Source organism: Lontra canadensis, unplaced genomic scaffold (genome assembly GCF_010015895.1).
Source record: "Lontra canadensis isolate GAN:19392208 unplaced genomic scaffold, GSC_riverotter_1.0 scaffold31, whole genome shotgun sequence".
Classification (NCBI taxonomy): domain Eukaryota; kingdom Metazoa; phylum Chordata; class Mammalia; order Carnivora; family Mustelidae; genus Lontra; species Lontra canadensis.
Genome location: NW_022631025.1, coordinates 1,784,862 through 1,800,939, shown reverse-complemented (window position 1 = coordinate 1,800,939; position 16,078 = coordinate 1,784,862). Strand labels below are relative to the sequence as shown.

The 16,078-nt window shown below is 55.0% G+C and overlaps 1 protein-coding gene across 1 annotated transcript in view; it reads right to left on the bottom strand.

Moving 5' to 3' along the window:
- SHC3 (SHC adaptor protein 3) overlaps positions 1-16,078 on the bottom strand; it is a 90,397-nt gene that overhangs the window by 32,607 nt on the left and 41,712 nt on the right. Inside the window, exons 3-5 of the mRNA XM_032866420.1 lie at positions 5,479-5,542; positions 3,361-3,480; positions 1,275-1,328 (exon numbers count right to left, since the gene is read on the bottom strand). Of these exons, the coding sequence (XP_032722311.1) occupies positions 1,275-1,328; positions 3,361-3,480; positions 5,479-5,542 (238 nt within the window). The remainder of the gene's footprint in view (positions 1-1,274; positions 1,329-3,360; positions 3,481-5,478; positions 5,543-16,078) is intronic.

The window sequence follows — 16,078 nt, the reverse complement described above, 5'->3', positions numbered from 1 at the left end:
TCTTGGGGCATTTGGATTAACAGCATTTTCACTGTCTTATTTGATATTTCAAAATGCTATTTCCTTACTGCGTAAACCAAAGCACAAAGTAGTAAACAGATACACACTTAGTGGCCAAACCAGGAATACAACTTGGAATTGTTAGTTTTAGTCAAACGTCCACCAATTATAATGGTGACAAGCCGGTCTGGAGTGGGAACTCATGCACAGCACGGACACATATTTGATTGGTTACAGTGGAAAGTAACAGGGTTTCTGGTCCTCCTAGTGACATTTTCTGCATCAGAAAAAAATATTAAAATGTTATGAATTTCTTTAAGCATCACTGAATGCTTCCTTTTTTTTTCTTTTAAATGATGAGATGATGAGGAAATACGAAAGCAGCTCACAGGCCTGTGTTCATCCTGTGTATTTGGCTTCCAGAATTTTCCATCTCTTTGTGTCCCCTTCTGATATCAGCATTAGATGAGGTTTAAGACAAGCTCTTGGAAGGATCTGTTGCCGCAGCTGTGTTCTCTTTCTTCCTCTTACTTTTCAAGCTGGGTTGCCTCCCAAATTTCAGAAACTGTGGCCCCAAGCATCATATTGGGCCATCAGTTAGAGCACCTGTAACTCGATTAGAGCCGATGCTGGCTCTGGGGGAGGAAGAGGAGGAGGAGGAAAAGAAGGAAGTGGAGGCTTTCTGATGACTCCGAAACTGAGCACGGACACCACCTCGTAGTGTTCCTCACCAAACGTAGGGAGCAAATTCCCTTGTGACCCCACCTTCTTAATGAAAGAAGCAATACAAAAATAGAACATTCTCATCCCGCTCTCTCTCTCTCTCTGCCTCCTTCCCTGCTGGCAAAGCAAACCAGTAAGATGACAGCATTAAATTTGGGGAGAAAAATTCTAATTCCAAACATCTATGAATAAACCAGACTAAGTAAATTCACAGCCTTCCAGTTGACTTCAAATAGGAAATCAGAAGGCCCTCGAGGAGGCCCAACAGAAAAAAAGGAACGAGGCAGGACTCTCAGTCACCAGACGGGAAACCCTGAGGACTCGGAGCCTGGGTCTGGTCCCATGAGCTCTTCAGAAAACCCTCACAAAGCCAACATTTGGAGGATTTTGGACAGCTTTGGGCTGATGAAGTGAAAATTGGTGGGTGTCGAGAAGAGCTTATGGCATCAGGAGGGGGCAGCTGGCATCCCAGTTACCCTTCCCAGGCGTGTGCTAAGAGGCACCCCTTGACGCTAGGCCCCTTCTGGGGCATTCCCAGCGCAGGCACTTACCGGGTCTCCCCCTGACGCGAAGGAGATGGACTGCATATGGTGGTTCGCAATGATCTGCCCAGAACAAGAAACGAGACACGTCGTCAGCACCTGCTCTGGTCAGCGGCTCCCCTGTAGTGGGCTTTTCCCGACACAGATGCTGCTGCTCCAGACACTCAGCCAGAACCAGGTCACGTGGGTCTGACGGCAGCCCTCAAGGGAGGAAGGAGGGATTCCAGCTTTACAGACGGCGAGCCTGAGGCCCAGGGGCGACAGCGGACCATGGGCAGCACTGGGACCACACATGGGGGTCTCTGACCCCCACACTGAGGCACATCCACGGTGCAGTGTCTGTCTTCAGAGACCCACGCGGCCTGCCGCCCAGACCCGCAGTGAGCACAGAGGGGAGAACTGTCACCTGCTTGAATCCCGCGTGTGTACAAATCAAACAGCACGCGTTAAACGTGGGACCGTCTCGGGCACTCCAGGAATCAGTGGGATCAATTGAAAGGCCAGAGAGGACATTCCAAGTTAATGTTAAACTGGGACATTCCATTAGCATCGTGAATGGCAGCTCGCGGTGGGATTCAGGACACACTGAGTAAATTAGAAGCTGCCCTAAATTGAAAAAGCTATGTAAGTTTTCCCTGCTGTTTTTATCACTATTTTCATCATTTTGAAGACAATGTAATGACCCTGAAGTAAATTCCAGGGGTGGAAAGAGCGGTCCTAACCCCACCCCAGCACCGCCAGCGTTATCTCTGGATGGCTCCCCGCAGCAGGCAGGGGAAATTACAGAGGCCCCCACCATCCCGGGGGCCTCCCAGCCACATTCCTGTAACTCTCGAACCAAGACAATGACCGCGCTGAGAGAAAATCAGACAGTTTAAAATGCCTCCTTGGGCTGTTGGCACTTGCAAAACCGCTTGGGATCTAGAAAGACCCGAGCAGATAACTGGATAGAAACAAGGAGGCTGGGCCCGGAGCCCCTGCGGAGCCCCCTCGGTCTAACCCCCTGCAGCCGCGTGCAGCCTTCCGGAACCCTCGTGCCTCCCGTCCCCCGGCAGGAGCCCCCAGGACGGCAGCGACCAGCAGCAATCCCCAAGTGAGGATAAACTTCTAAAAGGTGTTGATTGTTGCATGTTTAGTTTTTGCTCACGGGGCAGCTCGCATACTGGGGTTTGGAATTGACATGGATGTTAGGACTCGGGAAGAAAGGGAAATCGTTTTTGGTCGCCACGATGCCTGACCGTTACTGTGTGGCTGTTCTCAGCCCTTGGGGTGAGATGGAAATTAAACGGAGAGCAACAGCTCTGGAGGTGGTGAACCGCGAGCGGTTTTTCCATCCTCGTGGGGTTCTGGTGATTTCCTCTCTGAGCGCTCAGAGGGGAACACTGGACCCTTTCATGGTCGCTCTGCACGGGGCGGGGAGCACCCAGTGAGGCCAGCCCGCGTACACTCCGCCACGGGAGAGCCAGGGGATGTGGCTGGGACACGCCAACCATCCTGGGCCGCGGTCCTGTCGTCTGGGAGGGTGCCTCCCTCTTCCGAGCCCAGCCCCACACCCACCCTCCACAGACAGTGAGGACCGGACCTGGCCAACCAGTCCCCGTCCTTTCTGCTCTTCCTCAGTTTGCTTTTTTAAGGGAGGGCTGAGGGAGAAGAGGGGACTAGGAGACGTGTCCCACAGGACGGAGGGCATGGCCTGAGCATCCCTAGAAACTTGGGAGCAGCCATGCACCATGGAAGCGTGAATAGGGACTCGTGGTTCAGGGCCAAGGGGACCCTCCTTCCTCTGCCGCTGTGCAGAGCGAGGGCCTCTGCAGCCTGGGTCGCAGGTGCTCAGCCCCAAGACAGCCCCAGAGAAAGGCTGAGCCTGCTGAACCCTCCTAGCCCACCACTAAATGGCAGTCCCCCCACCGGTCGGTGGACCAGCGTGAAAGACAGGGATTATCTACAGGGCGGGAGGGAGAGGCGTCAAAACAAAGCCCAGACGTTGCCTCTTGTTTCTATGCTGGATCTAGAATTTATCTCAACACCTCTGGTGCGGGGCAGACGGATGAATGAAGCTGGGGTGCTGGGGGCGGGGCGCCGAGTGCCCACACACCTGTTTGGAGTCGGGCGTCCGCAGGTTCAGGCTGGCTGTCGATACGGTCAGCGAGATGCTCATCCCCGCAAACTGCAGGTTGGTCTTGCCCAGGATGCTGGACAGCATTTTGCTGGGAGGCTGTGAAATCAAACAGTGGGATTTTAGGTTTTGATTCCAGTCGTCGAGGCCTCTCTTGGTTCCTGTGGGCCACACCTCCAAACCTCCACCCTCCCGCCCCCTCGATGCTCAGAGGCTCGGGCAGGAGACTGTGCCACGCACGAGCTGGGGTGGGGAGGGGATCCAACACCGATGCACGAGTTCTGCAGCACGCAGCAGGCAGCGGTAACAGCTCCAGCGCACAGGCGGACGCGTCTCCTGTCCCTCCCGAGCCTGGGGCAAGTGCCACAGACCAGCACCTGCAGCTGTGAGGCCCAGAAATCAATGTCGTCCCACCGGGGGTTAAAGGACTTGGGCCAGAGCAAGAAGGCCCAGCGCAGGGGGCGAAGAGTGTCCTGGGGAGTCTCGAGGCGGCTCGCTGCTGCGGGGTGTGGGGCACAAGCCCGCCGGCTGGAGCTTCCTCCAGACCAGAGCCCACAAGAGGCAGAACGTGCTGGGCCCACAGTCTGACGCAGCTTAAGTGAGGGTCCTTTGCACGGGTCCGAGGGATGGCGTCTTCCCACCAAGCCCCTTCCCCCAGGCACTGCCAACACCGGCCTCCCGTCCAGGGCCCACGGACTCTCCTTCCCGCTCAGATTAGCACGTGTCCTCTTCTGATACCCCAGTTAACGCTAGCCCTTCACCAGGCACACCCTGCTTTTAGTCTCCCGACAGAGACAGAGCTGTTTGAAATAGAGACACCGCCCCCCACCCCCAGTTCTGATTAAGTCACACCAGTGGTGCCTTACTTCCACCGCCTTCGAGGGGCTCTGAGAGGGGAGCTTCCCCATCCCGGCCCTCAGGCTCCCTCCCAGTGACTGTACGGGAGGTTCACGATCCAGAGTTCTCCGCCCAAAAGCCTGCTGCCCTGTGGCTCCACCGATGTCCCCAAGGCAGGAAGACAAAACCCACCCGCAGCCCGGGGAGTCGTGGGTGCAAACACGCCGCCCTCCTGCAAACCTCAGCCTCAGGACAGACTCGGAGACAGCAGAGAGGCTCCCCGGACGGAGTGTAGGTGTAGACGGGCCCGGCGGTGGGTACGTGGTTGGCACCCGCTAGACTTGGCCCCGGGGGTTATTCTCAGCTTTCTCTTCATCCACATCTTTCTCTGTGGTCTAAGCACCCCGGAGTGCAGGGGTCGAGTGACCCGGGCTTGAGCTCAGCCGACCACCTACACACGCTGTGGCTTTCTGTCTCTGTGCCCTGTTTATGCCATCTGTAACATGGGGCTATCCAGGTGCTCTGGGCAGTACCAGCTAACGAGAGACAACACTTACGTCGGCAGGAATTTTATAAGCTGGGCTTTAAAAGCAGCTGCTGTGAAAAACTAATTTCTATAAAGTTACAATGAAAGAAGTTGCACTTAGAAAACAAAAGACAGTACTCAAAACTCGTCACATTCTGGCTGTTTCTGCTACATTATCGGTCATCTACGCTGTTCTGGCATTCGCGTCTACCGCCCCTGGGCTCCAGGTGGGACCCGTGCAGTGCACTCTGGCATTCGCGTCCACGGCACCCGGGCACCAGGTGGGACCTTGTGCGTGGATGTGCGGTAGCACGTCTTCAGGGATGTCACGTTAGAGCTTGAAAGCGGCCAGGCGGAGTACATACGCCATGGAAACTGGCAAACACTACTTCTGGTGCTTCTTACGCTGCCCCAAGAGCCGCTGGTTACATCTACCAGCACAGCATGGGCATCTGTCACAAAAGCGCTCTAGTGAAGTGAATTCAGGTCCATAAATGCTTAGAGCAGCTCGGGCCCTGTCTCATGCAACTGTTCTCATCACTCTCTGCAGATTTAGGCCCACAGGGTGCAACTGGGGTGCTGACTTGGGTCGGCCAGTGACACCCAAGTGCATGGCAGGGGACCCCAAGTTCTTGTTGTTTTAGAAGTGCCAAGAGCCAGGCGGTGAAAGGGGGCCCTGATGGGTGGGGTGTGACTAACGGTGTCACACAGGGAGAAGACATGGGGCACAGTACCTTTCTCTTCCTGAAGGCTCCTTTGGTGCCAGGGACAGCTTCACACACACGGCTGATGGCTTCCCTTAAGGGGGCAGAAAGAGAAATCCATTTGTCACATTAATCAGGATTCTGCAACCCAGAGACCACATGTGCACGTCCCCAGGGAAAACATCTGCTGTGCATTCGGCGTAGACAGTAGCCCCCCGCCCTGCAGGGGTCACCCAGTTCCCCTCGAATGAATAGGTCATCTTGAACCTCTGACGGGCAGCACCCGTGCTCTTCCTGGTGCTGGGGACGCATCCTGACAGTGTGACGAGTACCAAGGCCACACCCTTCTGTTGTACGTTTGGTTAGGATTCCATCTAATAAACCGGAACCCGGACATGCGGCCTCCTGGTGTCCCCTTCAAGACCACGGTCCTGGCCCAGACCTGACCAAGCACTGCAATGGGTCAGCATCGTTCCAACATGGCTGAGGGAGGGGAGGCGCTCCAGCAGGACACAGAGGGTCAGACATGGGGTCTGTGCAGGGCAGCTCCCCCAGGCATGCATTTACTGAGCAGCTACTATGTGCTGGGCACTGCCCTGAGGAATGGAGGCAAGGAGACTCTTTGGTATAGGGGGCGTGATGGGACGCCCGGGGGTCTCCCGGGGCAAGACACCCTGAGAGGTGGGGAGCAGAGGAATGCACCACACGGAGGCTGCTCCGGTCCAGATGCTGGAGGTAGGGGACGGGTGCCTACAGTAGGGAGGACGAGGCTGGTGGCAGGTGCTTTTGTGAAAGCAAACAGGTCACTCTCTGAGCTGGCCTCAGTGGTGAGTGACAGGGACAGACCAGAGGTGGCTCTGAAGTCAGGAGCCCAGAAAGGAGCTGGGTGACTGTGAACCCCTCACCTTGCTCATGGGGAAAGGACAAAATAGTAAGAGAACTCAGAAAGAAATAAACAGGGATCTGAACACGCCAAATGACAAGACAGTGGGTCCTCAGAAACATTCTGCAAGCTTTCAACGCTACATACTTCTTGAAATGATTTTCTACCGTCTAGAAAAAGAATTGCCACCACAAGACAATGGTCTTAAGAGAAATCTATCCTTGTTAAATTAGGTAGGAGACTATTCGGGTAAGCCTCATCTTTGCCGCTAAATTCACTGCAGGGGTGGGGAAAGACTATTCTAGAAGTTCAGATGTCATGAAGACTGGAGCGTGAATCACCGTGACTCAGAAAGAGTTCATTTAAAAGGAATGAGTGTTTCTGATGTTTATGCTTAGTCATTTTATAATAACGTTCCAACTGTGGTTCTATCTAAATGATCACCCAAATACCTTCTAAAAGTAAATTCCTGTTGAAGAAGGTCAAGCTGTCTCTCTATAGGACTACATAAACCCCAGCATCTATATTTTATCTGTTTAATTAAAAAAAAAGTTCACCGCATCTCTGCACTGTGCTTATTACATCAAGTGACAGACTTGGCTAAGCCAAGCAGCCAAGTCTCTGATGGTCTCAGCAGGCCAGAAAGACATCACCGGCAGGAAGCTTCCCGTAAGTCTCTCCTTAAATATCCATAATAAGCTTCGGAGCTCTTTTCTGATCTGCCAACGTGGACAACGAGAGAAAGAAATCAGCCTTGGGTGGCAGTTTCCCAAGAGGATAACTGTCAAGCGTCTAACCTGTGTGACATCCGTGTCTGGGCTGGTGGGCCACGAAGCTTGGGCCACAGGCCTCCCTCCCACCTGTGCACAGCTTCTGAGAGAGGTGGGAACCACCCGTGGACATAAGAATGGGTTGGGGAGATACACAAATAATAAACCAATCTGTCAAGCGAGTCCTCCCACAGAGCCAGCCAGCATCCCAGGGCATTCAGAGACTCAATCTTTTGTCCTTAAGATTTGCAAATGTCAGAAATTCCAGAAACTTCTCCAAGCTCTAAAGTTGAAAGGATCCCCTTGCGAGCTTTACACGCTTGCAAATCAGGCTGCTCTTGAGAAAAATGTCCTCTCTTCATCACCGGCACGTCCTTGCTCCTAACGCTCGTGTGCGAAACGGAGTGCGTGGGAACGGTTTGTGCGCCCAGGCTGGTGGCGTCTGTTCCCACTCGAGAAAGGGGTGTGATGTGATGTAGGAACTGCAACCCTTCGGTGCCGGCTCCCTCAGAGGTCTGACCGCGGAGGCCACGATTCTCCTCATCCCTCCTTGTTGTCTAGCACTGTGTGTCTGCGTGTGCGGTCCTGACTCAGCCTCTTCATTTAGTAATAGTTATTTAGCTCTGCGTAAGTCGCCGAGTCCTGGCTCGACTCTCAGGTGGCAAGAACAGGTGCTCCCCGTCATTGATCACAGAGATGACGCCCCGACCGCACCTCGGTGAGCCGTGACCTCAGAGCTCAGCTAACAGGGATCTCTGGCAGCTGTGCAGTCTCCGGGAAGTAGCTGACGCCTCCCTTTGTCATGGTCCCACCACCTGCCCCAGCAGCATGAAGCTCTCATCCCAGCCAGCCCCGCGCTCGTGTCGTGACTGTTGCGCAGGGTGTAGCAGGATTTGAGAACTGGGTCCTTCGGACGCACGAAGCACCACTTTGTCCCCATTCATCCATCTCGTGCTGCCCACTTACCCCTCCCCTCACACACATTCTAGAATAAAATCGTAAATATAGATAGATAGATAGATGTCCCAAATGGTGATTTTGCCGTAACGGGGTCATACTCTAGCTGGTGAGGGGCAACAAACACACGTGATGGCAAAGTGCGTCCATTCCACGAAGAAACATGGTGACGGGAGCAGAACGTGCCACCTCACGCAGGCCACCCCACGAAGGCCACACAGGCCACACTGGCATCGGGATTACTCTGCCCTGAAGGCCGCCAAGAAGCAGCAGCGCAAGAAACAGCTCTGCTCTCCCCTGCATTTGCCTAAAAGCAGGACATACGTTTGTGGAGATAGCCCCCACTCTGTCCACGGGAAGGACGCGCTCATGGAAGGACGCGTCATGGGACGGCCTCTCTCCTTCCCTTCCTACCCCTCAGAGCGCACGGTCAGCGTGTCCGCCCCGAAGCCACGAGACGTAGGTGGGCAATGTCACAGAGCCAGACACCCAGCCACATGGCAAGGACAGAGCCAGGAAGCTGCCCGCCAGGGTCAAGGGGCAGAACGACTGGCTTCTGCTCGGTGCCATCTACAGGCAAAGGGAGCCCCATTCCCCGGCGTCTGCCGCCCCGACGTCCAGGTATAACCAAACCATCGGGCACGTGCCGAGTCCCACGGTAATCTCGGCCATCAAAAATGCTTCAGACTCAACTTCTAAAAAGCAATTTCACTGGAAAGGGTTGAAACCACCTAAGTCTTCCCAACGATAAGTCTGTCACAGGAGGAAGGGACGCTGTGCGTTGGAAGAGTGTGTCGCTCTCGAGAAGTCAGCGGGGTGCCAAAGCGACCTTGCCGATGGCTAGTGGCGGCACGGACTCCCTGCCATCAGGACCCCTGCCTGCCCAGCGGCTGTGGTCTGCCTCCCCCGCCCGGCACGTGCACACAGCAGGTGCAAATCAGTACTTGCTGGCGGTTACCCGGCACAGGCAAGCTCAACAGGTCCTGTAAGTCCCCATAGAACAAGGATCCTTAATCAGGCTGCCCAGTACCCCCAGAATGAAAGATGAAGCCCCGGGATGGACGGGAAGGGACGGGCCCATGAGCAAAGCCCGCCAGCGGCACGACCGAAGCCGGTATGCCCTTCAGTTACAGGACCTAAGGTTAAGGTACGCTTGAGGTTGCAGGGGGCGGCTTCGACAGATGAGGGCTTTCTTGTAGTCTCACAAATGCCTTTCCCAAATCTTCTCACCGTGGGGTTACACGGGGTCCCCCATGTCCAACCCAACTGCTTTGCGATGCCGATGAGCCAAGTCCAGCGACAGAAGGGCACGGCAGCTGCTCTGTTAGGCAGACGGGACTTTATAAAGGAGTTGCGTCCTCAGGTTGGGTCCGTGGCTACACTGCCCTGCAGGTCCAAGGGCACCCCTGCCTTCAGGCCGTCACCAGCCGCCTGACCGGAGAAAAATCCACAGACTTGGGGACACCCAGCCGTATCAACCCCTGCTGTCAGATTTCAGGAACCACTTGCCCGTTTGGAGAGATGTTTTTGGAGATCAAACCCCACAAGCATATGGAGCCCAATTCCATTGAAATCCGCTTCCAGCTAGCCTGGCAGGAATACTGGGGACGTAAGCAATCCTGACCCCAAAGTCTCCGGCCCTTTGGATACACATACCAATAATAGCAGGGGACACCCTGCCAGGCCCCGTCCCCGTGCTCTTGACCCATGGCCTCATTTAATCCACACACAACTGGAAGGTGGGGCCATTCATGCTGATGTTACAGTTGGGGAAATGGAGGCAGGAGAGCTAAGCCATATGCCCTAGAGCATGCAACCAGCAAGTGCCTGCCCCTCGGAGCCCTGGGAGTGGGACCCGGGACCACAAACCCACAGCTACAGAGTCCGGCCACGTGGAGTTCTTCTGAGCGCCAGCCCGTGGGCCTCCGGGCGCCTTTCGACCTGCTCCCCGGCCAGGCCACCATGACGGACTTAGAATCTCGTGATCCCCGCAGAATCACAAGAGCTTTGACGCCCTAGATGCCGTTATAATCCACCGGGAGCTCAAGGGGTGAGGACCAGAAATCAGAATCTGTCCTGGGGAGTAAAGCAGCTACGTGAACCCATGCTCCATGGCCTAAGGAGCCGGCCACAGGTGCGCCTGATGACGTGCCTGACTCTAGCGTAGCCCTGCGGCGTGGGAGTGGGCGGACAACAGAGCGCGCTCCTGTTCATGTGTCAGGTGACCTGCAGGGACACAGCTGTGGGGAGCAGCAGGAGGCAGGGGGGCACCTGCTTGCCTGCTCCGGGCAGGCCTCCCTCCTGGTCCCCCGAGCCACCGCCTCCACCAAACACCAGCCTCCTCTTGGTCTCAAAGGTTCCCGCGTCTGTACAAGGGTGGCTCCGGCGTCACCCGGCCGTGCCTGTCCTGTTCCGCTCGCCAGAGCCCAGGAGATGGAGGGCCATCCCCGTGAAGTCTTCCCCTTGAGCTCCTGCAGCTGGAAGGGTGCAGGTCTGAGGGCCGCTGCGACCACCAGGCACAGGCCTGGTTGCCAAATGCATCCCTGTTCGGCAGTCACATGCTACCCAGACATGGCTCCGGGATCATTTGCTATATATTATGAAGTTTGGCATCTTTAAAAAAAAAAAACCTTCCCAGCTGGGGGGAAAGGCCCCTCCTGGACTGGCCGATTCTCAGCCACGGGCCAGCCCCGGGCACGCCTGCGATGTGCAAACCAATGCACCCAGAGCCAGACCTCCTCTCTGGGCTGTCTGCGCACCCAGGACACAGCATTCCTCTCCTTGAACTGCCCCCGGGCCAGGGGCCCGGCAGCTGGGGACACTGGCTCAGAGCCTGGCTGAGATTATCTGTGCTGCCCTTCCCTTCCCTCGAAACTACAGGAAGCTATGGCTTCGGCTCTCCTTTCCTCCTGTCCTCTGCCTCCTGCCCATCCTGGCCCTTCCTGTGGCCCCACGTCAGGGCTGTCCCTCCTGTCTCAGGGACATGGGAGGATACTCGACTGTGTTTTCCTGGGCTTCTCCTGTGTCAGCTCTGGTGGCCGTACCTGACTGACCATCACATAAAAACAAAGAACAGGGGGCCTCGTGGGTTTCCATGGAGTTGTAGGAACAACAAAAAGTCTGATCCTTCCATGATTAACTATGTGGGGAACATTCCTGAAATATTTCTGTTAAGTCTTAAGGGGGAAAGTCTTTGTCACTTTCCCCAGGCTCCAGACCCTGGGTTTGCCGGGAATGGAAGTTCTCTTTCCCGGGACCATTTCTCCTTGACTCCGGCCAACAAGGACCATGTCTTCGGGCTCCGTCTCCCAGCCGGGGATGAGGGTGTCCTCAGGACAAGCAGGGCACAGTGGGATGGGGGTGCACCAAATCACTCGTGTCTGGACCTCTAAAGAGATGAGATCAGAAACATGTCACTGAAGCGGGGACAAAGGGGATTCTGACCTACACCACACACCATGACTTTGGGCATTAGGAAGGTGATTTGGGGTTGTTGTTGTTGGTTTTTTTTTCTTTTGTTTTGTTATGATTTTTTTTTTTTTGCATGCCTCATGTATTACATTCCTGCGCACTCATTAAAATGCACCCCAGCCTTTAGGCTTTGGTTCTCACAGATCAAAGCTGGAAATGATAAATTCGGAACGTAGGTGACTGTTTGCCTTCTGAGTGACTATACTCGGGGCATCAGACATTCAGCACCTGCCCGGGGGTGTGGCACAAGTTCCAGGTTGTAAGGTTTGGCAAGTGCTGGAAAATCCCATCATTCGGACGTCTCATCAGGGCCCGTGTTTTCTTCCGACTTCCGAAGCTCAGAGGTCTTTGATCACAGCACCAAGCAGCTCTCTCCTTCTGACTCCCACTAAGAGAAGGTCTAAAGGACCGGGTGGGAGGAGCCGCCAGGCAGCGGGCTGGGGTGGAGGGGACCTGGGGCCGATGCTCTGCGCTGATCAGCTTCCCACGAGGCTTTCCCAGGGACACAAGCCTGAGGAAGGGAACGCAGAACCTACTGCCCGAAGACACACACTTTCCAAAACAGGGATGCATGGCTCTGTCAGCCCTCAAGGTTGTTAGCGATAGAAATGCCTCTGAGTCCCAGCACCGTCTGGGCCGGCGAGGAACAGACACGTGTTTCTTCGTCAATAGGACCCTGTGGATCCCTGCACCAAAGGAGATTGACAGGTGGAGGTTAGGGTGCACGTGTGAATTCTGCCCCCCACCACCCCGGCCGCGTGAGGCATGCTTTCCTGGGCTGAGGGCCAGATGAGGTCATCCAGGAGCCCATGGAGTCTCCTCACATTCACGGTGCCTGGCATGGGCCAAAGGCAACATGTCTGTTCATGTTGCTGTCATCAGTATTCACGACAAAGCTCCAAGAACACATCGTCCTTCAGGACCAAGGGGAGCTTGGACCGATGGACGCACGCGAACTGGTCCTAAAACTAATTATACGGTTGGCCCCGAACCACACGGGCTGGAGTGGCACGGGTCCACTTGTATGTGGATTTTTAAAAATAAATGCGGTACAGTCCCATGAGTGTATCCTCTCTTCTTCATTATCGTTCCAATGACATTTTCCCTTCTCTAGCTTACTTTAGTCTAAGAATATGGCATATGATATATATAACATATAAAATATGTGTTAATTGACTGTTGATGTTTTTGGTAAGGCTTCCAGTCAACAGGCTATTAGCAGTTATGTTTCTGAGAAATCAAATGTTGTACATGGGTTTTTAACAGGGCAGAGGGTCAGTGCCCAAGCCCTGTGTTGTTCAAGGTCAGCTGTCTGTACATAATCACATACATGTGCCCATGTGCACATACAGACAGAGAGCGTCAGAGACACAGAGAAGGACATATGTAAAGTCCCTGCAGCCTGTTCTGGCTCCAAACACGATGCACGTTCACATTGACCATAATCGGATTCGTTTGCAGACATATGGTCCCAAGAAACATATGGTCTCTAGAAAACCACGGGAAAATAAGTAGACCCGTGTGTAAGCATGAGCTACTGAGGAGTCCACTCTCAGATTGTACGGACATCTTAGTCTTAGTCTCCCGCGCCGAGATGACGCGAAGGGCAGCTGGGGTGGCCGGTCCCCTCCGGCGCCGTGGGTCTCCTGTGCACACGCCCCTCCACGCACGCAGACACACGTGCACGCATCCAGTGGGCCCAGACATTCTTGTCTGAGGTGCACAGATCCTCAGGAAGTCAATGATGAAGCAGAAATGAATTTTCTTCTTTTCCAGTTGAGGAGACTTGGATCCATGTAACAGGAACGGGGTTGTCAGCACGCTCTTTCCCCAAAGAAGGAAACTGTGTTTCCCTCCTCACCTCGGCAGTATTTCCCCGCCCTGGTCCCTCATGTCCAGAGAACCGGGTGCAGACACCCCAAGACGGAGCAGAGCAAAACACTCCCGACAGCAAATGGCACTCATGCCTCGTGGCAACGTGGGGTGCCAGCTGGCTCCCCTCCTGATCGTGGGAGGCTGTCCCAGCCAGCTCCCCACTAAGGGCAGCTGGAGTTCAGGGGGGCCCCTGGAGTACGGAGTCGGGCCAGACCCCACACTCCTGCCACTTCCGGGGGTGCTCCTGGTCACCACGTTATTAATAACAACAACCATAAATTATTATACACACTAGCTCTGGAAGACAAGGGACGTGAAATTTAAAAAGCCAAAGAACAAAGCCCTAGGAATAAGCACTCCATGACTCAATGGGCTTCTCTTCAAAACTGTGTTGAATGTCCGGCAAAGAGCTACAGGGCCATCAGGGAAAGGAGGTGGACGGGCAGAGCTGGCACCGCAGCACACCTGGCCGGGAGAAGCATGGGTGGGGCAGGGCACAGAGAACCGCGGACTTTGGGGTCAGGGACCCTGGGGAGGGGCCGGCACCAGGCTCCGGCAGGCTCCCACCCAAGTCCTGCAGGAGGGACCTTGCAGGGAAAGAGCCCATCTGCAAGGAAGAGAGAAAAGTCTGGTTCGACCGGTCCTCATTGGACATTGCACTCATCAAACCCCCTGGGGCGCCTGGGTGGCTCAGTTGGTTAAGCATCTGCCTTCGGCTCGGGTCATGATCCCCGAATTTGGGGATCGAGTCCCTCATTGGGCTCCGAGCTCAGTGGGGAGCCTGCTTCTCCCTCTCCTTCTGCTGCTCCCCCTGCTCCTGCTCTCTCTCTCTCAGTTAAATAAATAAAATCTTTAAAAAATTTCGTAGCCCTCGTGGGCCGCATGCGCACCTGGAGTATTTACTGAGACAAGACGTACTCCCTTTCCTCATCAGTCTGCTGGTCACAGACGGAACGTCAGGAGACCTTCTGTCCGTATCTACCTGCTTCCATGAAGAGGTGAGACCAGAGCCCTCTGACTGGAGAACAGGAGGGGCCCCAGCAAAGCCCAGGAGCCACTGGCCAGCCTTCGGAGAGTGTGTCTGGCAGTCACTGGGGGCGAAGGTGTCCTCGATGGGAAGGCAGAGCCAGAGGGGGCGCCTGGGGCCAGAGGGCAGCGTTCGGACTCACGAAGACAGACTCCGCAGTGTAGGAGGGCAGCATGCACACGCACACACACGCACACGGACACTCACAGGTCATGAAGAGCCAGCATCCCAGGACAGGGATAGCTGACCTGTCTTCATGCCCCTCAACAACCTGAGCCACTTCTCCTGAGATGTAGAAGCCGCTCTTCCCATTCAGAAAAAAATAAGTAACTAAGATACAAGGAGTTAAGTTTGGAGAAGGTACGTAAGACTTCCCAGAGCCACACAGTAGTTCGAGGAGTCAAAATCGGAATTAGATCCTCCAGAGTCTGGAGCCAGGCTTTCCCGGGCTTGAGTGTCCTTTGAGGCTCACGCAATGCACACAGTGGCCCAGGGGCCGCACTGCCCTCAGCTCCCCCATGAGCAAGCCAGCGTGCACCCCCAGGCTCTCTCAGGAATGAGGGGTGCCTTCCAGCAGGACCCCAACCCACAGGTTAGGGCAGCACAGTCACATACCCGGCTGCCTGGCCCTGTTTCAACACCACGGGGATTCGGGGCGGGACTGTGGCCATCTTCTCCCACAGCGAGCGTCCAAATACAGAAAGTAAAGAAATAAAAGTATTAGGAGATCGTCTGCATCGTCCCACCACGAGGGAGCTCCTCAAGACAGGAAAACGTCTGGGATCAAGGCACTCTGCTTTAAACCTTCCATTGTCATACAAAACAGCCCCAGCACACCTGGACGTGCAGAACGCCCCCACGAGTTGATAAGGAAATAGAGAGGAACCCAACAGAGAGCGGACAAGTGGTGTCACCGGGGAGGTCATCATAGAGATGAGACCAGCCGGCAAATGTCAGGGACGAGGTGTCAGACACCGAAAAATCAGCAGCAACAGCTTTTGACCATAAAACTGGTTATGGCACGTGACGTGAAGGCCCAGCGCAGCAGCCCTGAGAAGAAGGGGCCACTCGTGCTGGTGGCCGTCAGCCACGGTCAAGGCGGGCGCCCTGGGGGACTGCGCACGGGAACAGAGGCCCACAGGTCCTCAAGGCAGAGCTCTGTCAGCTAAGCCACCCAGGACCGGACGGGTGACCGGATTGGTGCTCAGGCTTCAGGACTCGCAGCTGCCACAGGATGAGTGAGACCCAAAGCTCCTGACCTGCCCATGAAGAAGGACACCCGGGGAGTGATGGGAGGGTGGGTGCTTGTGCGTGTGGGTGTTTGCGGGGTGTGTGGGCATGTGTGTGCGTTTGTGGGATGGGATGCGTGATACGTGTGTATGATGTGTGCTGTGCGTGTCTGTATGAATGCAGAAAGACGAGCTACCTGTCCCCGCACCGTGAGTGGGTGTGTAGAACAGGGAGAGACTTTCTCTTTCGTCCTGTACGTCTCCCTTGTACAACTTGTTACAAGAATACCGTTTTAATAACGTTGTTAAAAAGGAAGAATATTTTTAAAATAGAACAAGAAACAAGTCCGTATTGTCACGCGCAGCATTAAGTCGCTCCATTGTATTGCCGAGTGCGTTTATAGCACGCACAGAGCAA